Genomic DNA, 26,923 nt, shown 5'->3' with positions numbered 1-26,923 from the left:
AGAGTCATCCTACACACCACCATCCTATGCTGTTTGGCTACACTCTCACCTACCACTACTTTGCAGTCACTGATCTCTTTCAGGTTACACCGTCTACACAAGATGTAGTCTACCTGTGTGCTCCTACCGCCACTCTTATAAGTCACTCTATGTTCCTGCCTCTTCTGGAAGAAAGTATTCACTACAGCCATTTCCATCCTTTTTGCAAAGTCAACTACCATCTGTCCTTCTGCGTTCCTCTCCTGGATACCAAACCTGCCCATCACCTCCTCATCACCTCTGTTTCCTGCACCAACATGTCCATTGAAGTCTGCTCCAATGACAACTCTCTCACTTCTAGGCATGCTCTGCATCACTTCATCAAGGTCCGACCAGAATTTCTCCTTCTCCTCCAGCTCACATCCTACCTGTGGAGCATACCCGCTAACAACATTGAACATCACACCTTCTATTTCTAGCTTCAGACTCATCACTCTATCTGACACTCTTTTTACCTCCAGGACATTCCTAACAAACTCCTCCTTCAAGATAATTCCTACTCCGTTTCTCTTCCCATCTACACCATGATAGAACAACTTGAACCCTGCTCCTAAACTTCTAGCCTTGCTACCTTTCCACCTGGTCTCCTGGACACACAGTATGTCTACCTTTCTTCTCTGCATCATGTCAACCAACTCTCTACCTTTTCCTGTCATAGTTCCAACATTCAACGTCCCTACTCTTAGTCCTATACTCTTGGTGTTCCTCTTCTCTTTCTTCGTGCGAACGCACTTTCCTCCTCTCCTTCTTCGACCAACAGTAATCCAATTTCCACCGGCGCCCTGTAGGTCAACAGCGCCGATGGCGGTCGTTGTTAACCCGGGCCTCGACCGATCCGGTATGGAAGTCATAGGTTTGATTCGCATATTTGATTTGGCAAAAGTTTTACGCCGGATGCCCTTCCTGACGCAACCCTCTGTATTTATCCGGGCTTGGGACCGGCACAATAAGACACTGGCTTGTGTCCTCTTGCGGCTACATTATGCTCAGGACAGTTTCCGGTGCGTAAAGTGTTGGGATCTGCATCTGGAAGAGGAGAAAGTGAGGTATGGAAGTGACACATTCGCTCTTTTAGACTGGTTTTAATGAGAGATACAGAGGAAGAGGTTGACACGTCTAATGTGAAGTCTGTGTTTCTTGGAGAGCAAGAAAGCCTCAGCGGTTAAGTTTTGTGGGAAGATTTCTTTGTAGCCATCAACTGAAGTTGGATCCAACTTCGTCGATACAACGGTAGCCGGTAGCACTGACAAATTGCATGTTTGAAACAGTTCCGGTGGAAACATTCTAGTTTTATGCATTACCTGAGTCTTAAAGGGTAATGTTTTAGTCCTTCACTGTAACTGAACTCACTGACGCCGTTTCACCTTCTGAAACTCCATTTTCTGCACAGTCGTCCATGCACAACAAAGGATGCGTGAGATGTTCCGAATATGTACGTGCCCAAATGTGGATTCGGATGACGGTCAGTGGGCTGAACCTTCATGTGCACCGCGTAATTTCAACACGATGCGTGCCGATGCATACATTCCCGCAGACGCCTTTTGTCTTTGTCTGCAGACATTAGAATAATGTTAATTAATCTGAAAATGGTCAATATCGATTGTAGCCACATATTGTGAGAATGTGATCACACAAAATCCCGATTAAAAGTAATATTTATCCTAATTATGGAAACGGTGTCTCCATATCACGCTTAACAGGTGGACAAATGGATTTTGCTTCAATCTATATCTTCATGTGCCTGCGGAAAGAAGGCACATACGATATCATGCTACGATATCATGAAAGTTACACTCATAACTTTTCACCTTAGATGTCGTAGAATTTATTTGTATTTTTGTGCAATTAATCTCAAAACTCATCAATTGATGCTATTTTTCTTTAACTTTATTTTGAAAGCGGTATCCGGAAGTTGTCGTAGCTGCGGCGGATGGCTCGAGCCTTTCACTCGTCAGCATCTCGAGTTCACTGGCGCGAGATCCGCTAACGCAGGCACGCAGTTTGGTATAGAAACAGGGACACTTTTTCTCTTGCTGCGGGGATTTACGTCTGTTTTATTTTTGATGCATTTCAGAGGATAGACCGCGTAAACCTCTCAGGTAATTTAAAATTTGCATCATGAAAGAAACATTCAAAGTATTAATCTAATCACGGCAGTACAACTAGAAATCAGCATCTAATTAGAACACGGTTGTTCCGGCAAAGATGGAAGACGTGTTACACCTGCTAGTACATTTTTCCAGTCGCTAATTGGGGAGAAGGTAGCCTACCAAATCTTTTTTTAAATTATATTTTTTCGTTCTATTATTGACCAAGAAGAAGGTCTATTTTTTTCCATCTGGGACATGAAATATTGAAGTAACACAACGTTACAGTATTTCAGATAAGTTTCAGTTCGAAAAATAGGGTAAGGCAGTTACTGTCAGAAGAGATAAATGTGTGTGTGTGTGTGTGTGTGTGTGTGTGTGTGTGTGTGTGTGTGTGTTTACTATTGCATTAATGTGTATTGTATATATTTAGAATGTCACCAATTTATAAATGTCCCCATTTAATCCAGTTACAGTAACATGCCTTTTGCTCTGGTTTCATCTGATGTTGGCGTTATCCCGAAGTTAATGCATTCTTCCCAGAAAAAAATGCTGCCTCATGTCTTCTCTTTGAGCTCTTTCCACTTCCTACTGGAAGGCCTCATTGCTGTAATGGACTGTTAAGAGGAAACCAAGATGTTTAAGATGTCAGCTGGGTATGATTGATTGGGTTAGACCACAGATTAGTGTGGTATATGACTGAGATTCCTCTCGCACTCTAAGCTAAATGTCTCTCCTCTGCCCTCACTCTTCTTCAGGCGTCAGCTAAAGCGAGAAGCAGTTGGTTGTATGAAGAACCATAGCATAGGAAGACGCTTGATGCCAAGTGATGGTGTCCTGCAGTGTAGAATGTAAGCAGGTTGATTCACACCATCAAATAGAAGTTTAGCAAAGGCAAGGAACAGTTTAGTTCCTTACAAAGTGGGCCATCGGTCCCTGTGGTGAGTGATGCTTTTCTGGGGCAGGCTTGGTGGTGACGCTCACCTGGCCCGGATTAGGAACAGACACCCTCGTCCATCCAGTTTGGAGAGGTGTGTGGAAACTGCTGATCGGACGCAGACTGCAGAAAGGGCCCAGGCTCAGAGACTACAAGGGTTATACTGATTTTCTCGGACTTTTGTTTCTTCACATTTGTCTTGTAGACTGTGAGTATGCTTCAGTTTTCTCCACTTGACTGAGGCTTTGCTTGATCAGTTGTAAAGTGAGTAGTTTGTTAGGATGTCACAATTAGACAAATGTGTTGATGGGGTATACGAGTTCCCTCCTTGGATTTAGCATTTTTTGAACACACTGCTATTTAAAGAAGGTATAACTCCACCAGCTGCTGTCGTTTCCACTCCCTTCGTAATTGAATCACTGAGAGAAGAGTGCGGTATTTGGGGTGTGTGTGCTCCATAGAAGATGATATAGTTGTGACTTCTTGTCCATCTTTAACAGCTACTTCCACATACCTGATTGATGGCTTCTTTTCCTGTGGGACGGAAACTGGAGGGTGTAATCTCAGCTGTTCTTCTGGGGTAAACCTATCATCCATGAAGAAGAGGATGCAGGTTTGATATAATGTTTCCAGAAAAGGTGGTTGATTCTGATTATATAGATTAGTAGACAAAATTATAGTGTGAGTAGTGATTAATGTGGCGGGGTAGTATTTTGACTAATTTATTCACCCCTGTTGGAATATTTATCAGCCAGTGTTTGTGTCATAAATTAGTTGTGTGCCTCATGTCCTCTTCAATCTGTTTACTGATCATTGTGAAATTACTGTGGCTGTGAGAGGTTTCAGCAAAATATCTTAAATGATGTTGACTTGCAGAAGACTTGCCTGTTTTCAAGAGATTCAGCACTTCCAAAACGATATACTGTGAGCAAGGAGAGGGTTAAGAACTCAGAAAGGAAGTGGGCCATCATCATCGCTTTTTTATGGATATGTTCTGAGAACGGCTGTCAGTGTGACAGTTGCAGTGAATCAGTAATACTTGACCGGAATTTTATTTGCTCATGCCACTTTATTTTTTTTTGTGGACTGTCATTGCTGTACCTGGCGTGCAGTGATACATGACTTTGTTATGCAAACAGAAAACCATAATGCTCACAAATTATGTCTCTACCTGTCACAGCCTCAAATCTGCTCCTACCTAAAAACACCAGAGATATTCCTCCTCAGTAGTGCTCGGGTTCTCTGTTTGGTTTTTGTGTATGTATGAATGCAAGAAAATGACTAAATTGTATACCCACCGGCTGTACTATTGACTATTTTATGTTTGTTTGGGTGGCATTTCTCAGACTTCTTGTTTTGTTAGAGAAGTTCACATTTGAAGCTGCCACTAAACTGGCTTGGAAGAGGAACAGAGAAGTCCAACACAATAATATCTTTGTATTAGTGGGCAACTACTTCCTGAGTCTACACGTCTAATTTGTGCCTAATAGCTTAACATTGATCATCAATTACATTAACAGTATTGTCATCACAGTAGACAGGTATTTTACTGGAAGGTAAGATGATCCTTCTTAGACAATCAGGAGGATCACTTGGCTCTGGAATTCATTGAGAGGAGCTAAAAGATATAGTGGTGAAACCTAAGGTTTGGGGTTTGAGTCGTGTACTGTTTTCACCGACTGAAATTCGTACAACAAGCATTTTATTCACATGTTTTGCTTTTAGTTTCTTATTTAAAAAGATGTTTGTGCTTCTTTTTATTTATATCCACTAAAGCTGTGACCTCCAAAGTACTGAGTAATTTTATAAAAAATAAGCACAATTTGAAGTTCAGATTGTAGCAATGCTTTTAGGTTTGACTGCAGGCAATGACTTTTCTTTTACATTTTCTTTTCAAAATCTAAAAATGTAGGTGCTGCTTATTTTGTTTTTTTTGTTTTTTTAAATAAAAACAAAATAATATAACTGGCAAATGCACATAGGAATCTCCTTGAACCACTCTACATTAGAATGAAGAATGAAAGTGTATTCTCTCATTCATGAATATGGAACCAGAAAATATTTTCAAATAACAGTTTCAGGCAGGAGTGTTTGCAAATAATGATTATTTTTAATATCAATTAATCTGGTAAGGCAAGGTAAGCTCTTCAAATTCTATTTTTCTTCTTGAATTTATTTGATTGCCCCTGCAGTGAAAAAATACCTTCTATGCCTTTGACCCATAGATATACTTTTTCCAACCAACAGATAATTTAGTTTCTTCTAATGTATAACAAAGAAAGGCATACAATTTTCACTTTTTACAAACCTGAACTGCAAAAACAGTCAGTTGTCTTTGCTGACTTCTAATCAGGGATCTTTTACTGATGTTTTTATTCAACATTTCTAAAATTGTAAAGCTTATTTGTTTTTTAAGATTTTTTAACTAGCTCAGTCAGCCAGAATTATCCGTCATAAATATTTTAGAGACAGCAATTTGATTTTTTTTTAATGTGTGATAACAAGGCCCTGTTGGAACCAGTGGTCCTAGAGGCTGATTGTGTTCTGTGAAATTTTAACACCACCATATGGGTGACATAACAGAAACCAGTTTGTGCTGCAGTCATCCAGTTTTGTAACATTGTCTTCTTAGATAATGTTCTGCTGCAGTTTTGTGTCTTTAGACACTCTGGACCTTTTGTCTGTTTTAAAGGCTATTTTTTGTCTTTTTGTCTGCTTTTTACTATCCTCCAAAGACAGCATGGTTCTAATAGATCAGCTCATGTTGGCTACGCTAAAAATAAATAGCAACATGTTGTTCCCGTGGCTCTGACACCTATACACAGTGCTGCGGCTTCAGGTACTGCGTGAGTGCTGAACTAAAAATCGTGTTTTATCCCTGAAGCACAGTATGTAAAATGGCGCCTTTGCAGTGATGGATAGAGACTGATAACGGTTACAAAGCTTGTCTTCATGCGATGTTTTAGGCATTAATTTTATTTTGTAGTTTGTTCCATCAACAGTACATTCCTAAATGTGGGTCATAAAACTGTAGGTGCTGCTTATTGGACCCTCTCTGGGTCTTAGTATTCCTTGTAGTGGTGATGCATGCACCTTCACGACTTTGTATTTATGATCTTTGGTTTTCTTTGTCTGAGGGGGTAAGATGGGTGATACTGCCATCATTAGCATGCTGGAGACCTGAAATAATACTGCTCAGCAGCTGAGGACCTCGACCACCACCATCCCATCCATGACTTTCAGTAGTGTACGTATAAACTTTTTTTAGATTTTGACAAATCCAAAATTACTGATGCTAAAGTCACTCATATCCTAAAGTCATTAGTGTCTTATCTTCAGTCTTTTAATGGAACTAGCTGAAGGAAGGAAGTACATTTAATTAGATTTTTAAGTGAAGGACTTGAAAGTGCTCAGGTCTGAGCAGATCTTTCAGATATTTAATAATGAGAACATTCTTCAGGGCTTTTAAGGAAACATTTTGGACTAATCTCCTCTTTAAGATCCAAGGCCTCCATTTGAAGGGAAATCAAACCATTGCTTTTACTTCACTGGTTTAACTTGATGGGTTGCCTCATGTCTGAAATGGATTTTAATACCAAACTGTTGTTTTTCAGGAATCATCGATTGGTGTGCCTCAAACTCTGTAATGGAAAATCGTGGTGAGTACTAAGTTAGCCACTATGGTTAGTTAAGTGCAGTGTTAATGCTGTGAAGAAAGCTGTGGGTGCAATCATCTCATGGTGAATTCCCTGTGTTTATGGAGCCTGTCTAGTTTCTGCTTTTTTCTGAGCCAATCTCAGATCCAGGATTACATCTTCTAAAGTAAACCACACGGCCTGGTCAAGGATCAGTTTCCCTCCAGAACTTGTCTTTTCAGGGTCTTCTCTGGTTGTGTGTGTGTGTGTGTGTGTGTGTGTGTGTGTGTGTGTGTGTGTGTGTGTGTGTGGGGGTGTGTGTGTGTGTGTGTGTGTGCACGCGCACATCTGTATCAGTAGTTGCGATATTGAGCTTTCCCTCCCTTCTAAACCCAACACTGTACAGCAAAAGGAGGAATTGTTCTGGTTGTACTAATTTCACTACCACCTGTGACTCTTGGTAACAGTTCCCCTTTTTAAACAAAGTTAAAAATGTATGATAACCCATGTGATCCCTGTTGACTAATATTTCTTTGACTACTTCATAACAAAAGGCATGCATAGTTGTCTTCATTATAAAACACAAGTGTTTGATTTCTATTACAGGAACAGTTTAACATTGTTGGGACCATCTTGTTTCCATCTGTTTCCAGTGTTTGCAGTATGCTCAGCTAACAAAACCAGGCTAGCTCTGTCGCTAGCATTGAGGTAGTTCTGGTTGTACTATGCAACTGTTGTCTGGGAAGCCAATGACCACATGTTCTGAACTATTGTTGTCTTTACTCTCTTCATTCCCTTTGATGCTCATATTCAGTTACGTTTTTAACTTCCTGTTGAGCAAGCAGTGGACAGCAGATAAGTGGTTAAAACATGTCCTTACATAAAAACATGTACCACATGACAATATTTTAAAAATTGCCACTAAGAATGAGATTGGCAGTAGGAACACAGAACTTTATGGCACCATTCACAGGGCGTGTTGGACTTGGCTGTATGTGTGTACCTGCTTCGGTCTGCTTGCCTGCTGAAGTTGCCTGGCCCAGTCTGTTATCCAGGTCAGGCCAACAGGTTCTGCGCTCATGTGGATTGGCTCGGCTTTTTTGGAGGCCGGCCCGTTGTAGAGGCTGTATGTGGGGCACAAAGAAAGAAAAGGAGCGCCGTCACACACTCCAGCTCTCCATCTTTAGAAACAGCTCAAGAAGCAGCCAAACTCTTAAAACTGTGATCTGTCCATGCATGGTGACACAGCTTTAATTCTCTGGATTCCTCTGAGTACCATAGGACTAGGCTAAAGACGCACAAACCTCAGAAGGAATGAGAGTACCAATTCAGAGATCAGTCCGTTCGCCCTGTTCTGTCTGGCATACAATCTTTTTTTGCTATTGCGTCCATGTTATAGCGCAAACGTGGCAGCAATACTTGGCAAACATGTTTCAAAGGCATGCTAATGCCTCTACAACTATTCAAATTGTGATAAGAGACTATGGGATCTATTGAAATGGTGCCTCAAGAGAGATGAGCAGCATGATAAACACCTTCTGAAAAGTAGTGTCAACTTAATTTTAGAAACGGTGGCATAGGTGTGATAAACACATCCTCCTCTTTGGTAGATTGTCTTGCAAGGAGTCACTCCTTCTTTAACAAGTTCACTCTCATAGTAGCAGCTGTAATTATGCTGTTTTCTATTGCTCATGATGCAGTATTTAACATATCTCCTGACAGAGGATTAACAGTATTACCATTTGTCTTATGCTCCCTGCTCCATACGTCATCAGTCTGCTCAGATTTTTGCTTGTTAGTTTACACACATACCTAATTTTCTGCTGGCTGATGTAGCCAGTGTCTGTATGACTGTTCTCTGTTCAGTTATCTCAGCATTGCAGTGGAAATACTGACACCAGTGTGTCATGCAACTACCTGCCTTCAGAGCTTAGCTGAGATTTTAGATGTCAGTTTTATGTGTTGGGTTGGTATTTAGTCTGGTTTAGTCATTTTTCTCTTGATACCCACTGTAACAACTTGACATACATTATATTGTACATTAATTGTGTGATTCGCACACTGCAACCACAACATACAAAACTCGTTCTTCTCCCAGGAATGGTAGGCATCTTTCAGCGAATGCTGACCTGTGCCATGAGCCAAGGAGGGAGGGGTAGAGGGAGTCCAACTACTGAAGGGAGGGCAGGTCTTAAGGATAGTGTGAGAGGGAAGGATGGGGGCAGCACTGAACTGAACGGTTAAGAGGAAGGTCAAGACAAGAGCAACAAAAATCAAGAAAAGAACTGAGATCGTGGAGACCAGAGGACTTGGGACCTATGAGAGCGGGCGTAGCTGTTGATCTATGTAGAGGAGTGTTGGTGTCTCTGAGGCACAGCAGGTAGGAGCCCCTCTGGGGCTGGATCATGGGACAGAGCCTTCATGTGGAGACTTCATCTCAGCACCCACAACAACACAGCTATGATGGTGAGTTTCATGTCTCACTCAAGCAACTACTGCTCAATATCGTTTGTCAATAGCAACACATGCAACATCAACTTAATGTTCTGTAGTTTTTCAATGAATGAAAACACAGAGGAGAGATAATGGTTGGAGTTTGTATGATTGACTTTGCTCAGTTTTGTTCCTTTGGCACTGGATTAGTCCCAGCTGCTGTTTAGACCTGTGCATCTGTTGTGTAGACATATTTTCTTATGTTAGACTTAGGGCTCAGCTATAAATTGTCTTTTTGGCTTTCACAATTAGGTTTCAAATTGCAGCCTGATTTTTGGGTATGCAAGATTCCACAAGCACACAGGGTGATTATAACATCTTTTGAGCTGTCATTTAAGAAGATTATATTAATAATCTAGCCTGACAAGAATTAGTGGTAACAAGGATTGTAGTATTTCCCAACCACTGCACCCCATCTAAGGGTGTTTGTTATGTAAGTTATCAGGTTGGCTGAAGGCTTTTTCCAAACAACGATCCCCTTTGACCACATGTTCATCTGACCAGGCCTACCGTGACTAATTGAATCATGAGGTTAGAGGAAAATCAGGCCTCTTTGGGAGACGTATGAAATGTAGGGTAGTGTGGCTTGAAGATTGGGGTACTTCTTAGAAACACATGTGTATACATACACACACACACCAACTCACACACTCACACTCAAACAACGTCACACACCCCCATGTTTCCTGACTGGTATGCCTTATCTTGGCAGGGTTCCCTGATTGTAGGGCATGACTGTACCATTTCAGATTCTAGCCTTGTCTTACATGGAAATTTGTTTATATCATCATCTATATCAGCCAGAAGATTAGTTTGTTTCCTGTCACTGTTGTGTGTATTGCATCACTGTGTGTTTCCTTTAGCGATACAGTGGACTGTTATTGAGTGCAACGGGAAGAGGTTGTCTTTGTTCTCACTCACAGAATCAGGGTGGAGTGTCGTTTCCTCCTTGTGTTTCCAGCCCCCAACTCCTGTATTCTTTCTCTCTATGTTCTGCTCTTTTTTACCCTTTACTCTCGTTCCCAGACCACACAGCTGGAGTGCCATCACACACCAGACTTTTTCTCACTGCAGTTAAAACAGTGACATTTTGGAGAGTTTTTCTTAGTATGAGGGAAAATTTATGTTGAATGGATTCCATAGCTCCCTTGAACTCGATTCTTGTCTTGATTTGGATGTACTGAACCTATTTTTTAAAAACTTTTTGGGATTTTCCTGTTGGATTGAAATCTTTTTGTTGGAGTCCCTATACGGTCATCGTTTTGGATTGTGTAGGCCTGGAGAAGGCAGCTCTTACCCCGCCTCACCCTGCTTTAACTATATGTAGTCAGAGGCTCCTGACATCACGATCTACTGTTTGACATCCATGCTTCTTCTGGATGTCATAGCAGCTAGTCTGGATCCTTGGTTTTTTTAATTGCTGAAATAAGATGGATTTACATGGTGCAGACATGTCCCTTGAACCTATAACCTTTCAGCTATAATATCCAAAATCTAGATTTGCTTTGTGTCGTTCTCTGTTGGGATATACAATACATGACAATCCTCCCTGCTTCCAAATGGAATGCTGTTTTACATCTCGCCACCATGGAAGCTGGACACTTAATACCTCTGTTCCTGGTAACTGGTGTCTACTTGTTGAAATTGCATTGCTCAGTATGTAGTGATATTAACAATAACATAACCAGGCTTTGAAAGCATCTGTGTCAAATCCTACCCTGCATCAGTACTGCAGTAGACATGTGGAGTATTGATTAAGAATTCTGTCCTTCATCCGCAACAACAATTTTCCTGTGCCGGCAACCATTTACCACACAAATGTCCCTCTGCAGGATACTGAAACCCTGCCAGCTCCAGGGGTGCTGGTGACAGCACCCCTATCACCAGCACCCCAACGAAAAGAATTAGTGTTAGTAATTATCTTGTTACTCTTTTTGTTGGATTGCTAGGGACATGTCATTAGTACTTTGGATATTTTAGGAGAGAATATTGTTTCGGGAACCAGACTACAAAGCGTTGTTATTTTGAGACATCCTGTATGTAAGGCTGTAGGTTTTGACAGACATATTTCTCTCCACTGACATCTTCTTGAAACAGCTAATATTTGAAGCTCTCTGAGCTCATTGCCCTGTTGTGTGTCAATCACTTGACCTACAGTACTTACCATTATGGCAAGAAGCCATTAAATTAAGTACTTTGAGAGTTGATGGCATTCACATCTTGATTGTTCGACTGTATGTGCTGTGACTGACTTCTCTGCTGCTACTCTCCTCTCTACTCTCCATCAGTGTTAGAGCTGGTATCCCTTGTCGAAGCAGTGAGAGCTAAACATTTCATGAGGTGTGAGCACTTGATAATGAAAGATTTGAGTCAAATGTCTGCGTCAGACCTCTTGTTAACTGCGGCTAAGTGGAGGAATCCATGGCTGCTCAGCATCAAGCTGCTGAGACACAACAGTTGCCCAGAACTAACAGCTTAAGATACAAATGGCCATAACCATCAAAGCTAGAGTTCAGAGTAGGATAGTCCTCTCTGATGGTCCTGTGTGTTTTTTACAACCCGCAAAGCGGTGATGTATTATAATTGTCAGTGTTTGTGTATTCGTCTGCCTGTCCATCCGTCCACCAAATATCTTCACAACCATTGCAAATGGAAAGATGAAACAAAAAGCACATTACTCGGGCGGCAAAGGGGATGAAAATGAGATAATGGCCTTGACCTTGAGAAAACTAGGTCAAGGTCAAACTTCAACTTTTGTACTCTCAGAAACCGGATAAGATATGAGGGAGAAGGCCAGTGTATGACCGTGCTTTGATCTATGGTCTTACATGGATCAAAGCACTAGCTTTGATCTATGGTCTTCACATGGATCAAAGCACTAGCTTTGATCTATGGTCTTCACATGGATCAAAGCACTAGCTTTGATCTATCCTCAGATATTTTCTATCCTAATATTTTGCACATATCTCAGAAACTGGATAAGATGGAAAGACAAAACAAAATACCTTATTTTCAAGGAGGCAATGGGATGAAAATTAGATCACAACCTTGACCTTGAAAAACTAGGTCAGGGTCAAATTTTCAATTTTTTATACCTTTTTTTAATACCTTTTATACCTTTTTATCTCTGAAACCTCATGACAAATAGAATGCACCAGTTATATGTTGGATCATGGGTCTTTTATTAAATGACCCTGACCTATGAAAGTAGGCCAGGGTAAATTTTGAATTCAGGGATGTTGCAGGATGTTGCAGTCTCTGACTGCCTTGTTGTAAGTTGTTCTAAACAAAAGCTTTTGGACAGCTATCAAATTACAGCTTTTATTCTAGATGATGAAGCTGAGCAGCACCACAGCACAATGGTGGGAGAGGGTGGCAGCATGGGGGACTGCACCCAAAAGCGCAAGGGCAAGTTCTCTACTCTTGGAAAGATTTTCAAGCCGTGGAAGTGGCGGAAGAAGAAAAGCAGCGACAAATTCACGGAAACGTCAGAAGGTACGTAATGTGGCCTCATTGTGATTGTAGCGTGAGTGAACCTCCCTCCTTCCTCATTGGTCATATGCATGACTTTATGTGCTTATTCCTTTTGGTCTGTTCTCAGTGTACCCACAACAAAATAATAGTATTAACAAACCTGATAACTGAATTTGTGTAGTCATGAGTATGCTAGAGGTAACTCATGTTCCTTGTGAGGCTCTTGATAAAAAAAGATTTGTGTGTAATGGAATTTCTGTTGTCTGTGGCAGAGCTGGAGAGGAAGATGTCAACGAGACGTACGCGACAGGAGCTTATAGAGCAGGGAGTGCTGAAGGAGGATCCAGACAATGGTAGGAGTGCTTTCATGATTCATCTGATCTCACTAACAGACACTGCTTCTATATGACAGCATTGATCCTGAAGCTATCACAGCCACACACAGACAGCATATTGAAGTCATCAGTCGTCCTCTAGTGGGTGTCTGAAATGTAAAATGGGGTAAAGTTACCGTCACTTCACTGTTTTTCAAAGTAATTTAATCTCTTTTTAAAATGACCAGAGCTGAGGCATCAAGGAACAAATTTTTGCCCAGTAGCAAAATAATTTTGAGAGGGGTGTGTGTGGCTGTAATATAGTCCCTTCTGTTGCTGAAGCTGACTTATTAAACCTGCAGCTGCCCCATCGCCACACCAACAAATACAGACTCTTCCTACAGGACTAGTTGTGTGTTCACCAATGACTTTGTCAAATTTACAACTGTTCCAAATGCAGATTCTGATGCTCAAAATTTAAAGGAACCCTGTGTGAAGAACGGCCACATGCTGCCTGTGAGCACTGGGGTTGGAAGTGGTGGAGGAGTCATCAGTGGCAACAGGAGCAGCAGGAGCCCATGCAACCAGAGCAAACCCCCCTTAGAGTCTGACTTCAGGATCAACCCAACCTGGCTCCCCCAGCCAGATGACCGCAAGGTCCGCTCCCCCTCAGATGGGGAACGGCGGGGAGCTTTGAGCTCCAGAGCCATGGGACTGTTTGAAGAGGGGTGGAAGGGGGGAGGAACTGGATCACGTGCACTTGCTGAAGCTGAGTGGAAGCCCACCACAATCTGGCAGGGCCAGATGGAGGAGGGAAGACGAGGACCTCAACTTCACCCAGAAGATGGGCAGAAGAGGCCTTGGCTGCAGAAAGCCCCATCAGAGGATGGGAGGAGGAGTCGGCCTGTAGACGCAGACTGGAAACCCACACTTGCCCGACATGCATCTGCTGAGGAAGGACGGGCCTGCAGAGGTGAATCTCTCCTGGTATTTTTCCCCCAGCTATCTGAGATCATCCACCAGCATCCACCATGCGTTACGAAAAGCTTTTTTCGTAACGCATGTTTGTCTGGCTGCAATTGACATTTTAACTCATTGTCAGCTACTGATTATTTTCTGGCATTGATTGCTACAGATAGTGTTGGCTATCATTTAATGGTTATTGCTATTTTTAATATGAAATGTTCCTCTATTTTTTTCACATGTAGAAGGTTATCTGCACGCACCCTGCTATTCTTAAACAAACATTACATTAACAAACTATTTACAGCATAAAAATGGATGGACAGGGGTGATGTTTTAGCCAATAGCATCTGCTCTAGGCATGACAGAATATAGTAATTTATATATGCCTTGGTCCAAAAACTGAGCTGGCTAGACAGGGTTTGTGGCATGCACCCTGACCCTGACCCCCCCACCTAAATTTCATTTCACGACATCTAGAGTGCAAATATCAGATCAATTAAAGAGTGTGAGAATCAGATTAAATGCTGCGGTGCACATTGTTCTCTCTCTCTCTCCTTATTCGCTACCTGTCCCTTCATCCCTGACTGCTCACTTATTGCTTCTGACAAAGTTTATTAAAAATCAGTTGTACACTCTGCATTACAAATTCCATTGAAGTTTGACTTTGGATTGATGAACTTGATGTCGGTTGGAGAGCTTGTCAACAATGCATGCGACTCATTTAGCATCATGACAGCCGGATAATGTGAGCGATCACACAGGAGCTAATTTTCAGTAGATGTCTGGACACGAATGCCATTAAACTACCAGCACTCTAATAGTTAACTCAGATACTTATCTGAGTAGCAGTGGACTCAGCTGCCTGTCAGCTTTGTTAATACCATTTTAGAACAACTGTGATGAGCAAAATGTTTTGTTGAGGACAAGATGACTCATTCTGTCCAGTCCGACACACAAACGGCAACACTAGAGATCACATAAGATTGTTGGTGATATTGGTTTCACAAAATTGTTGCAGCATTGGGGTCAATTAAAATAACTCTTCCTTTTCACACATCATGGAGAGCACCATTTTATTATGTCTGAAGAATTCCTACACTTTATTGGGTAGAGGGTATAATTTCATTTTCAGCACACTTGGGAGCAGGACCTAAGATTCATGAGGGAGGAACGTAAATACCAAAGGGTGTTTACGTGTTCTATGTTGATCTACTTCGTTGTGTAGTCAACGTAAATGTCCTTGCAACGTAGCAGCCCTTCATGTTTGTTTTTCTCACTGTGAGAAAGTTCTAGATAAAGTGTTTCTTCACATCTTGATGTCGATCAGACATGTGTGATGAGGGTCTGATGGACAGGTGATTCGTTAGTAGATGTGTTTCTTTTCACTTCGTCTTGCTGTCATTTCTCTTAGGTGCCCCCACTTTTAGACAGGCTCTTGTGGGCTCCCAGGGGCTCTGCTCCAGCTTCACTTCTTATTCAGGAACACGTGGAAATAGTTTGTCCTCTCTTCTCCTCTACTGATAAATTTAGCACAATCATTGTACCCATTATTTCCCTTTTAATGCTATCTGTCACTTTTTGTGATAGTTGGTGAGGTGACAACAAATTGTTTTTACTGAAAAATGGTACTTTGAGAATTGGTGTCTGAATGTTTTTAGATTCCAGTTGATCTGTTATCCAAACAGTATCTGAAACATGAACCTCTTTTATTTTGGTTCTGTTGGGTACCTATACACAAAAGTAAAGAAGCCAATACAGCACTACTGTCCGAAAAAAGATTATCAGCAGATTTGCTGGTCACCAGATTTTTAAAATTTTTTTTTGCAGTTTTGTTTGTCTCCTTTCTCCTCACCTGGTGTTTTCCATTTTTTCTTTCTTTCTCCGATGCTGCTTTTTTCTTCCTCTCCCACACTGTTTCTATCTTTGTCACATATCTTGCTTTCTGTCCTCCTTTCTCTCCCTCTCTGTCTCTCCCTCCTCGCTGTTCTTCTTGCTCACTTCCTTCTTTTCTCTTTGGTTGCATGATCCCTGTCAGTGATAAAAGATTGTCTGAAAATAAATAGAACTACACCTTTTGAGGAATGGTGTGGAAGCGGAATTGTGGGGGCTGCTAAGGGGTGGGGTGTGTGTAGGGAGTTGAGCTTTTGTTAGTAATTGCAGCTGCCGACTCTGTCTTTGAGCTGATCCCTAGATATTGCAATTCCCAAACAAGTGTGATGAGAGAGAGTGCCTAGATTGGTGAAGCAGCAGACGATGTCTATTTTAAATCTTGAAAAAAGATATTTTATAATTTATCACTTGAAATAAAAGCAGTTTCGAAATGTCCGCCATGTATAATATTGTAATTGTCTTGTAACATTTCTGAATTGTATCGTGTTTTCAGAGTCAGACAGCTATTTTGTCTCAGACCAGGAAGCCCTGTGTGAACCTCTGCCATCTAAACAGTCTGTTGTGCCTCCAAAATGGCTGGTGACCTCCCCCCCTGACCCTGTAAACAAAGGCCAACACCATACAACATCCAACCACCCCACAACGCAGTACCCCTCTCCCTCTACCTCCTCGACTGTGGTGTGTAAACCCATCCGGTCCGTCTCTTCAGTGGGTGCGTCCGCTCAGCAGTCATCTGTGGCTCTAAGCTCCACATCTCAGGGCACCAAGCAGCCCCCTCTGCCTCCACCCAAGCCTGTGAACAGGAGCAATGCTGCCATGCTGGGTAAGTTCTCCTGAATAGTGGCTTTTTCTGTTAACAAGTGATGGAGGGAATCAACATGATCACATACAGTTCACTCCACATCAACAGGCACAGACATACTGTACACTCAGATGTCTGTTCAGTTTGCATTTGGTTTCCCCCTGGCAAGTATAACACTTACATTTGTGAATCGGTACACGGATGATGTCAAAGCCACACACATGCCAACACACACACATACTCTGATGGCAATGCTGCTATCTAAACAACTTCAGAAGTTTTTCCTCAGCTAATTACATATTACGGCTGGCCTACTGCAGCTGTAGCTTTACTCCAGTGATTTACAGACTGAAGGGAATGGGGTTCTTGTTGCTGCTGTGTAGCAATGATGGTTGACAGTTTGATTAACTATATTTTGTCAACAGACCTGATGATTTTTGGTCATTTGCAATGCCATTAGTTCTATCATCAATGTTTAATTATGCAGAGTTTGTAGGTTATGATATTGTCCGTTACCCATTTGGATAACTGGACATTGCCCCAGATGACCTACCAAAAGACACTTTTGCATGCCATCTGTTGGAGAGAACAGAAGACGCAACCAGGCAATGCTCGCTCCAGTAGATATCGGTCTTGATTTGTGTGCACTGGCCTCCACATCTAAGCCACATCATTACTTTTTTACTACCTTAAGTAAATTCAACCTCATAGCAGTCTTTTCTTGCTGTGTTTTTTGTAGTAATACGAGCATACTGATGAGCATCAACTTTTTAGGTCAATGGCTAAAACATGAATTAACCTTTTTAGATTTACCTAATGATGTTGGAGAAAGGTCACATTCACAACCTGTCAGCTTCAGATAGCGTAGTGTAAAGTAGGGCTCTTTTTTGGGGGGACTTTTAACTTATGCTGAGATCACATCACTGCTTAAAGTTACTTTCACAGCCCTCTCTGTGAAAAAGGAACCAGTCTGCAAACTGCTGTCACAATCAATCCCACTCAAAACTCCACACCATCTGACAGGCTTGTTGTTGTCCTGGTTATCTGTGAATTGGAAAAAAAACATCCAGTCAATATATGAAGTTATGAAACGTTAACTTTTAAATTGACTTTTTGACATTTTGGCAAAAGTTACTTTACTTCCATCTCATATCTTTGTTATGTTTGACGATGCAGCCTGGAGACAGCTTAGTTTTACTTTTTAATGCATAGAACAAATGAGAGCTGCTGTGGTAAGAAGAGCTGTTAAATGTTTTAAGTGACGATTGGACCGCACCAAATGATTTGGTTTCATTTGCTGGACTAACATAATCTTTGTATTTGAAGCTTCATACTTGACAGACATGAATCTGGTATCAGTCTCCTAATCAAAACTTTCCAAGTGATCACATTTAAGCTGATGTGGGATTTTTCCATTTTGCAAGGAAGAGTGTGGTTGATCTTTTAAGTAACAGAATCATGAGGAAGTTGGTCAAAAACACCACTCCCACACAGCACACACTGTCTCTACTAGAACATAGAACAGCAGCACCATGTACCTACATTTATTACAGTCCAGCTGAAGGCCTCCGTCTCCTCCCTGTCAGTCTCTGCCCTGCAGGGGGGAGAGAACGCTCAGCTTCCGCTCTACTGGTCCTGCTGGAAGCGAGAGTGCGACTACGATGTGTACCTATCGCTGCCCGTCTACCTGTGTCGGCGGGCTGGAGGCCTGCGGTCAGGTAAAAGGATGTCCCATGGTGTCTCTGTTGCCAGGATGCCTTGTCCAGGATATCCCTGCAGCATCCGCATTCTTGATCACGTTGTGTCCTTTTTAGCTGCCAATATATTTCCCTCTATCCTTTTAACTTGACTGGCCTTGACTGCTCTTCTTTGGATGTGGTACATAATGAGCTGAAAATATGTTCCTCTGTTCAAGTGACCGGTAGAATGGTTTTAATGCTGTGTTTGGCATGAGGAAGAGGGGAGCCTGTATTCTGTTCCAGCTGTGGCCTGCAATGCATCAAATGACGTTTATGTCACTGCTCTACACAGCCTCTGCTCAATTGTGATGTATGGACGATGGGTGGAGACAACAATGCAGCGGCAAAAGGGCTTGAACTGCAGTAGACTAATCTGAATTATCAGTCTAGTCTACTTCATGTTTATGAAGTCTAGCATCACCGATTGCTTCTTTTGCGTTAGGAGCACTGCCTATGGCTTTTAACTTGGATGCATCTTTGAAGCACACTTTTAACATTCTATCATAAATGTACAGATGTGCATGTAATAACTGGCTTTGCATTTGTGCCGTTTATGAGCTTCTTGCACTTAAAACAATATTTGGTTGCACCTTTATAATGTGAAGGGTTGTGCAAAAGCATGTAGGCTTCATGTATATTTATTGTTGGCTATGTTCACTCTGCAGGGACACAATTTATTTTGTATTTGTGGTTCTCTCAAATCTTTTTGCTTGCACTGTTAAAAGTTATTAATGTGACAGATTAGGAAAAGGTTATTGCCAGTTTGTTCCCAAAATTGGAATACTTTTTGCGAGCATTATTTTTTCCGCTTTTTTGCATTTTGTTAATTCTAGTGTAGTGATGGGCCATCAGCTTTTTTGGACAATGGTAAGAAGGTTAAAACATAATCTAAGCAATGTAAAACAATCCGGCACCCCCAAGTTGTTATTTTCCTTCCCATTTGACTGTATTCACCATTGCTGTCAAAACACTAACATGGGTATGGCCAGTGAGAGAAAATCAACATGAATTCTGAAGTGACTGTTCACACTGTAGCCATACAGAAATCAGATACGAATCTGATTTAGGACCAAATATAAAAGGGGTCCAAATCAGGTTAGAAAATATAATACTGTAGTCCATGTAATTTGTGCTGTTCACACTGTTGTGAAATAGCACATCTGAGTCACGGGTGAGCAGAAAATAATCAGCTTTTGGTTAGTTTTTCCTGCAGGGTGAACAAAGCCTCTGTGAACCAGTGCTCATGCTGCACACTGGTTAATTAGGGCAGTGTATGCATTCATTTAATCATACTCCTGTGATATGAGACGATGTATGTAGTGATGTTCAGTCAGATATCCAATCCCACACTTCTACTGTATATTCGGTCTGTGTATTTCTGCCATGTTGGGCATATCATACATATAGAGCTGATGCATATACATACATGTCACATCGGCGAACTAGGTGGAAAATAAAAATTTGTTAGCACCCAGAGGCCTAAGCTGTATCTTTCTCATGTGGGTCTATCATTTCCGTTTGCAGGTGACTTCACTCATGCCAGTGGCGGCACCAGTATTGTGCCGGCCAAACCCTCTCCACCGATGCCTCCGAAGAGGACCACGCCCGTCACCAAACGCAGTACGGAGGACTCTTCATTGTCAAGCCATCTCATAAACCCCAAACCAGCCCCCCCAAATGATCACAGCAAAGTGTGCTTTCAGCTGCCTCCCCCTCCTTCCTCCCCTCCCTTACCAACACACATACCACCCTCTCCTCCCCGTCAGCACATTAAAACCCACCACCTCCACCATCAGCACACCTACCCCCATCCACTGCCCCAACCCATACCGATGCTATTTGACCCACCAAGCCCCACGAATGAGACACCTCAACGTCCTGCTCCTGTGCCGCTCCATATCATGATCCAGCGAGCCCTATCCAGCCCAGGCCCGGCCCAGCCGCACCCGGATGGATCACAGCGTGCCCATACGCTGCTTTTTGAAACCCCTCCAGACTTCCAAGGAGATCGGGGTCGTCCCCTCCCTGTCAGTATCCAGCCATTAAAACTGTGAGTTTTTGAATGCATAATGATGACATTAATTTTGTAACTCTAGAAGTGCACCCAGACACTGCATTCGCCTGCCGAAACATACAGTCCACTCTTTGAAAGTGTAAACCTGCAAATGCAAATGCTGCATGGGTTGATCAACTTCCACAGTCACAAGTATCTTGAATACAGTATGCTAAAACGCGATTGTAGCTGACAATTGTGATATCACATCACTTATGTGGGGGCAGCAGCAGTTCAGTCCACAAAGAATTGGCTGTTTCAAAGTATTGGTATGGATTGTGAACTGGTAGCTGGAGAGATGCCTGTTCAACTCCTGAGCACTGCTGAAGTGCCCATGAGAAAGGCACCAAACCCCACAAGCTGCTCACATGACGTTGCTATATGACTACATCACTTTGCCATCCCTCCACTAATTACATACTAATAGACCGTGTGTGTGTGCGTGTGTGCGTGTGCGTGCGTGTACTGTAAAAAGTGTAAAGAATCTCCCCAGTGGGGTTTAATAAAGTTAAGTAAATTTTAAATCTTATGACTCACTACAAATGTGTGATGGCTTGTTTCTGTATTTGCCATGACTGTATTTTCTTCCGTTTTAATATTGCATCTATACATTAAACTTTCATTTATGACATGAAGTCCCAGCCAATAGCAAACTACACAGTGAGGAAAACATAATAATTTAAAAATGTGGCAAGCGGGTTACATCACCATCTTCATTTCTGTCTGTTCCGTGCACAATTTTTAAGCGTTGCACACTTTGTACTTCATCCCATTTATAGCTGAAACAGCCATGATTACTATAAACCTAGTTGAGTGTATTCTTTACCTTAAGTAAGAAGTCGAATACAGAAATTTTTATAATGTTTACTTGTTGCTCAAGTACAAAGGCTACTTCTGAATTCATCACTTAAAAGCCAACAAACTGCATTTGGCTTTTTTGAATCCATAATTCTTGTCTATTTTCACCAGCTCTGAAGATGATTACTCAGAGGAAGAAGATGAAGAGGAGGAAGATGATGAAGAAGTAGAGGAGTATGATGGGGAGATCCCCCAACCAGAGCTGGAGCCACGGAGTCGAAGATGCTTGGTTGGTGATGCCGGTGTTTGTGTCGGACCAGGAGGCAACAGCATTGAGGAAGAAGAAAACGAGGAGGGAGAGGATGAGGGAGGAGACAATGACTTGCATGGCGAGGACAGCGACTCAGATGGCCCTGTACTTTATAAAGACGAAGAATCTGATGAAGATGAGGATGATGAGCCCCCACAGAGTAAAACATACTGTATTTGATGAAAAAAAAATTGCAATTTTATTCATCATGTTTAATGTCAAGAATTTCATTTGAGTGTTACCCAGCTTTATATGTGACCGTATCTCTGCTTGGCTCATGTTCAGGTGCATTGGCTGCCAGGGTTAAGAGGAAAGACACCCTGGCTCTGAAGCTGAGCAGCCGTCCTTGTGCCTCAGACAGAGATCGGATCAGCCAGGATAGGGGCAGAAGAGAGGAGCAGCCTCTAGGACAGACAGGCCTCACCTGGCAGAGCAGGGAGCAGTGGGAGGCCATCCGCACACAAATCGGCACTGCACTCACGAGGTAAAGACAGACATCATCATACGTACACTTTAATCATTTGTGCTCTTTAAAGGGACAATAGTTAATTTGCATTTCTGAAAGAAATTGGTAAATTGTTTATTAGATATTTGACCTACTTTCTATTCGAATGATAGAACTAAGTGATGAGACTATAAAAATAGTCCTCTTGTCTTTTTTCCATTTTAGGCGACTAAGCCAGAGGCCCACCGCTGAGGAGCTTGAGCAGAGGAACATCCTTCAGCGTCAGTGTCCAGTCTTTATTTCCTTATCACATTAGTTAACTAGTAATGAGTTTTTTAGTTAACTAGTAGAGTTTTTAATGGTTTCACAAAAAAACCACGGTTTTATTTTGCATCTTTATTTTCGTGGGCTTTCAGCAAACACCAAGTCTGACTAATAATTTGTCTGTGCCTTATTTTGCCTAAAGTCACATGAACAATCACATCTTATGCATACAGTAATAGTAAGGATTGACTTCAATCATGAATCACTCTTCAGATGTCTAATTTTGGAAACTACTTTTAGTCTTTTGGGCTCCTTAAGCCTGCTTTCACAGAGAATCTAAATAAAGTTCTGATATTTTTTTCATCTTTTTCTTTCTTATATTTCAGCCAAAAATCAGGCTGACAGACAGGCTGAAGTCAGAGAAATTAAGCGAAGACTTACCAGGAAGGTGAGGCAGCACATCCACAACAGACATCTGCGTGTTTTGATTTATCTACAGAATGATAAACTGACATAAATCTTTATCATAGCTGAGTCAAAGACCAACAGTCGCAGAACTGCAAGCAAGAAAAATTCTGCGGTTCCATGAGTATGTTGAAGTCACAGATGCTCAAGACTATGATCGACGAGCAGACAAGCCGTGGACCAAGTTGACTCCTGCTGACAAGGTCTTCACTCAGTTTTTCCTCTCCTACTAGCACTTACAGAACCCAATTAAAGGAGCCAACCATTCTCCTGTATTGTCTTTCATGTTTCTTGAGTATCAAGTTGAATATTTACAGTGCCTTGCGAAAGTATTGGCCCCCCACAAGAACTTCTTTGACATTTTGCCACATTTCAGACTTCAAACTTATAGATAACAAACTGAAAATATTTTTCAAGAATCAACAACATGTGAGACACAATCGTGAAGTGGAACCAAATTTATTCAACATTTAAATTGTGTTTACAAATAAAAAACTGAAAAGTAGGATGTGCAAATGTGAGCAAATGACACACAGGTGCACTCTGTCATTGCTGTCATTTAGGTAAACATTGGATCATTCAGAAGTTATCAAAGAACTTCTGGAGTCAGTCGGCTGAGCTGAGAGAACAGGGGGCCAGTATTTTTGCACATCCTACTTTTCAGTTTTTTATTTGTAAACACAATATAAAATGTTGTATAAATTTGGTTCCACTTCACGATTGTGTCTCCCATGTTGTGGATTCTTGAAAAATATTTTCAGTTTGTTATCTTTAAGTTTGAAGCCTGAAAGGTGGCAAAATGTCAAAAAGTTCTTGTGGGGGGCCAATACTTTCACAAGGCACTGTAGCTTAGCATTCAAATTTTAGCTTACAATCTCTCTCTCCTGTTGTTTTGTACAGGCGGCCATTCGGAAGGAGCTCAATGATTATAAAAGCACTGAAATGGAGGTTCATGAAGAAAGCAGAATCTACACAAGGTATAACTTTTATCCGTTGAATCTTCACACTCTGATTGTTTATATGTCTAGGACTGACTAGGTGGTGCTTTGTTACCATAGTAACAGAGAAGGGAGTTTAATGCCACTGAAAAAACATTACTTCAGGCATATTTTTGACATTTGATGGCTGTCAGTCTTAAATGTGGCGACAATGACAGTGTTTTTCCTGTTATTGTTTCTCAATAAGAAACCACACTTCACACTTGAAACACGAAGTGCTAATGCTGTGATTTAGTGCTGTGATTTAGTGCTGTGCTTAATGCTGTGTTCCTCCCAGTACTTGTGTATGAATGTATTTTGAATTTAATAAAATTTATAGAATTGTAATTACATTGTGCAAATGTAATACATGACTTAGTAAAAAAAATGCAGATATAATTAACATGAAATGCTTTTTGAGTCTTACGCACTTTCTTTGCTTCCTTTAGGTTTCATCGGCCTTAGGTGTCCTTCCTCTTCAAGGATAATGAAGCACTTAAGCTCTCAGTGGCTGGATGCTGCTCCCTATGCAGACAGATGACCTTTTTGTGTGTGTCAAATGTAATGTATCAGGAAAAGCTGGAAACTGACTCAGAGCAAGAATGCTTCTCACTTGCCGTCCATCAGCTTCCCACTACAATGCTTTCACTAAACTGAGGTGGCGGTGACGACAACGTGCTGTATTTCTCCCAGGAGATGGGGGAACCACGTGCCAATGAAGTAGTAAAGTAAAAGAGGGCTACTCTCAGTCAGCTGTTGTATGGTACCCGTCAGGGATCTAGTTATAACCTTTAATGTGGACTCATTCTGTGTTGCCTTTTTTCTTCTTTCCTGTATGGAATTCATCTTATTAATGTAATAACATAAAATAACAGTAATAATAATTACAACAATAACCTACTGTATATTCCACACAGTAATAATAGATAAGAGACAAGTGGTTGTGGTGAGAGTGAGCTAGAGGATGAAGGTATTCTGTTATAGAATTTGGCATCTCTGGGATATTATATATGTTTTCTATAAATTGTGTACAGACTGAAATTGTTACACCTTAGTATGAAACTTGGAAACATATAATTATAAAACATTCTGTAATTCACAAGATATTTTATATTGTAATTTTGATCACATGAATAGTGACAGGTTTTATTTGAGCCTTTTTTTGGCTTACTTGTATTTATGGTTGTGACGTAAGGTGGCAGTTAAAGTGTCTAGAGGTAGAAAAATGGTGAAAGTTGGGAGGCTGTTTTTTTGTTGTTGTTGTTGTTATGTGTGCCAAGGAAATGTAACCAATCCCTAAAGGATTATAGGATACTGGTTTTCATGTCACTAATTTCTGCAATCTACTGCATGAGCCAATACAGAGTCCAGGGTCACTGGGTCTGGACAGTTTCTTTTCATCTATATGTTAATCTTTTTGTACTTCCTTTTAATGATCAAACATGCAATGCATTCTGTAGCCACTTTAATTAAGGTCATGCTAGATGTGTTAATACTAACGAGTTAAATGTAAGACATATTTTGAGCGTAGATCAGGGAATTATCCAAAAAGTAGAAAATGAATAAACGGTCAACAGGGAGTCATTTTGGCTGAAGCCTTTTGAAGTTGCGGAAATGTTTTATCTTGTATTGTTTGGCCAGTTGTAGCTTGCAGGGTTCTCTATGCTGTGTGAAGGTCATAAGTTAACTGATGTTTGTGTATATCTTGTCTTCCTTTCAGTTGAAAAGAGATTTTAAATATAAAGTATCATAGGTTGATATTTTTTTAAACTCAGAATATGATAAAATGTTCTAAAATAGGAATATGAATGCGTACATTTGTTAACTTTTAATTGAATGTGCAATTGTTTGAACTGACAGGTTTAATTTGTCAAATCTGAAACTAATTAAAAAGCTTACAACTTCTCGAATAATCTGCGCGATTCTGTGCTACTGCTCTAAAATCAACAGACCTTATCTACAGATTGTGTCTGGAGATTTTTTGGGACATTTTTACTTTGGAGTTCTGAATTACAATAATGGGGCGACAGAGACACCTGGTGGTACAGTTGGTAATGTGATTCTCTAAATCTGATGGGCTTGGATGGATTGAGCGAAATGAAATCGAGAATCATAGTATTCAATATTATGATTCTACATCTATTCGGTTTAATGCAGGATATTTAGTTAACCGAGGCGAAACGTTATAAGGTGATGTAAGTGAAAAAGTTGTATTGTTGCAACGGGAGAATAAAGACCAACATTGACAAAAATTACTTGTGTAGGTTCTCAGTTATCCAGGTCTTGGTTATCCAAAGCTGTTTATATCAATCCACAAGAAAGTTTCTTGAAGAAACTTTCAAGAAACTTTCTTAAAGTCCAGTAGATTGATTTAAACAGCTTCGCCTGACGAAAATTGTATATATCTTTTAAATTGTAAAATACAAATAGAAATTAGATTTAACAAATCATTAAGACCTCCAACACACATCAAGCTGCTGCACACGGCGCCTATTGGATGATGATTCAAACGAAAAATATAATGAAAGATTGTCCAGAATTAATAAAATGTTTACTGAGTTTCCTTTCAATTTTCTTCCCATTCAGCATAGCATCTCCACTGCTTCACACAAAAAAAGAAAACGTTTTATATCAAAATTTTAGATAAAACCTGATTTTTTACATATAGTTTATGTAGTTTAATGCTAACTATGGTGTTAACATTAAATTAACACCATGTTTTATTACAAGTGTTCTGAATGGTATGAATTCTAAGATGCAATCTGAACATTTTCAATGAATGACCCTAGAATGTGATGACAGTCATTTTCTTTTGCACCTTGTCCTTTGAGTTACGTCACAGCGGGATTTAGACAGCAGGGAACCTCTGCCACAGAATTAACACACACACACACAGGTCACTTAAAGTCTTAAATTCATCATTTGGCAGTGTGAGGCATCCCGGGGAATCTATTCTTACGGGTGGATTCGAAATCAGAGACATCTATGAGGTACAGTCCAGCCACTTCTTGCATAGTGAGGCGAGGTACTGTAAACAAGGAAGTACAGGTACAGTACTGTACTTCAAAAAAAAAAAAAGGTACTGCCTTTTTTACACTTTGGCTTGAGTTTACTTCTACACCACTTTATCTAGTTGACAACCATCGCTGATTATAGATCAATACATAACATCTGTGTTGCGATTTATATCATATAATTTAGAATAAATGAAATAAAAATATATAAAATATAAAAA

The 26,923-nt window shown here is 40.9% G+C and overlaps 1 protein-coding gene across 7 annotated transcripts; it reads left to right on the top strand.

The window, feature by feature from the left end:
• Window positions 1–1,069: 1,069 nt before the first annotated feature.
• On the top strand, window positions 1,070–26,187 carry phactr4b (phosphatase and actin regulator 4b). Of its 7 annotated transcripts, none has more exons than XM_068323885.1 (16): window positions 1,070–1,085; window positions 6,201–6,310; window positions 6,678–6,722; window positions 12,522–12,686; window positions 12,938–13,018; window positions 13,440–13,952; window positions 16,329–16,658; window positions 18,224–18,355; window positions 19,901–20,426; window positions 21,399–21,697; window positions 21,823–22,021; window positions 22,208–22,263; window positions 22,633–22,694; window positions 22,777–22,914; window positions 23,612–23,688; window positions 24,138–26,186. In XM_068323885.1, the coding sequence occupies exons 3-16, from the start codon at window positions 6,710–6,712 to the stop codon at window positions 24,151–24,153; spliced, it is 2,607 nt and encodes an 868-aa protein (XP_068179986.1). In that variant the 5' UTR covers window positions 1,070–1,085; window positions 6,201–6,310; window positions 6,678–6,709; the 3' UTR covers window positions 24,154–26,186. The 7 variants fall into 7 exon arrangements, with proteins under 7 accessions (XP_068179986.1, XP_068179985.1, XP_068179984.1 ...); XM_068323884.1 differs by lacking the exon at window positions 1,070–1,085 and adding an exon at window positions 2,011–2,138; XM_068323883.1 differs by lacking the exon at window positions 1,070–1,085 and having other exon boundaries at window positions 5,120–6,310.
• The last annotated feature ends 736 nt before the right edge of the window (window positions 26,188–26,923 follow it).

The sequence above is a fragment of the Antennarius striatus genome, chromosome 9 (genome assembly GCF_040054535.1).
Source record: "Antennarius striatus isolate MH-2024 chromosome 9, ASM4005453v1, whole genome shotgun sequence".
Lineage (NCBI taxonomy): Eukaryota > Metazoa > Chordata > Actinopteri > Lophiiformes > Antennariidae > Antennarius > Antennarius striatus.
This window is presented reverse-complemented; position numbering and strand designations above follow the sequence as displayed.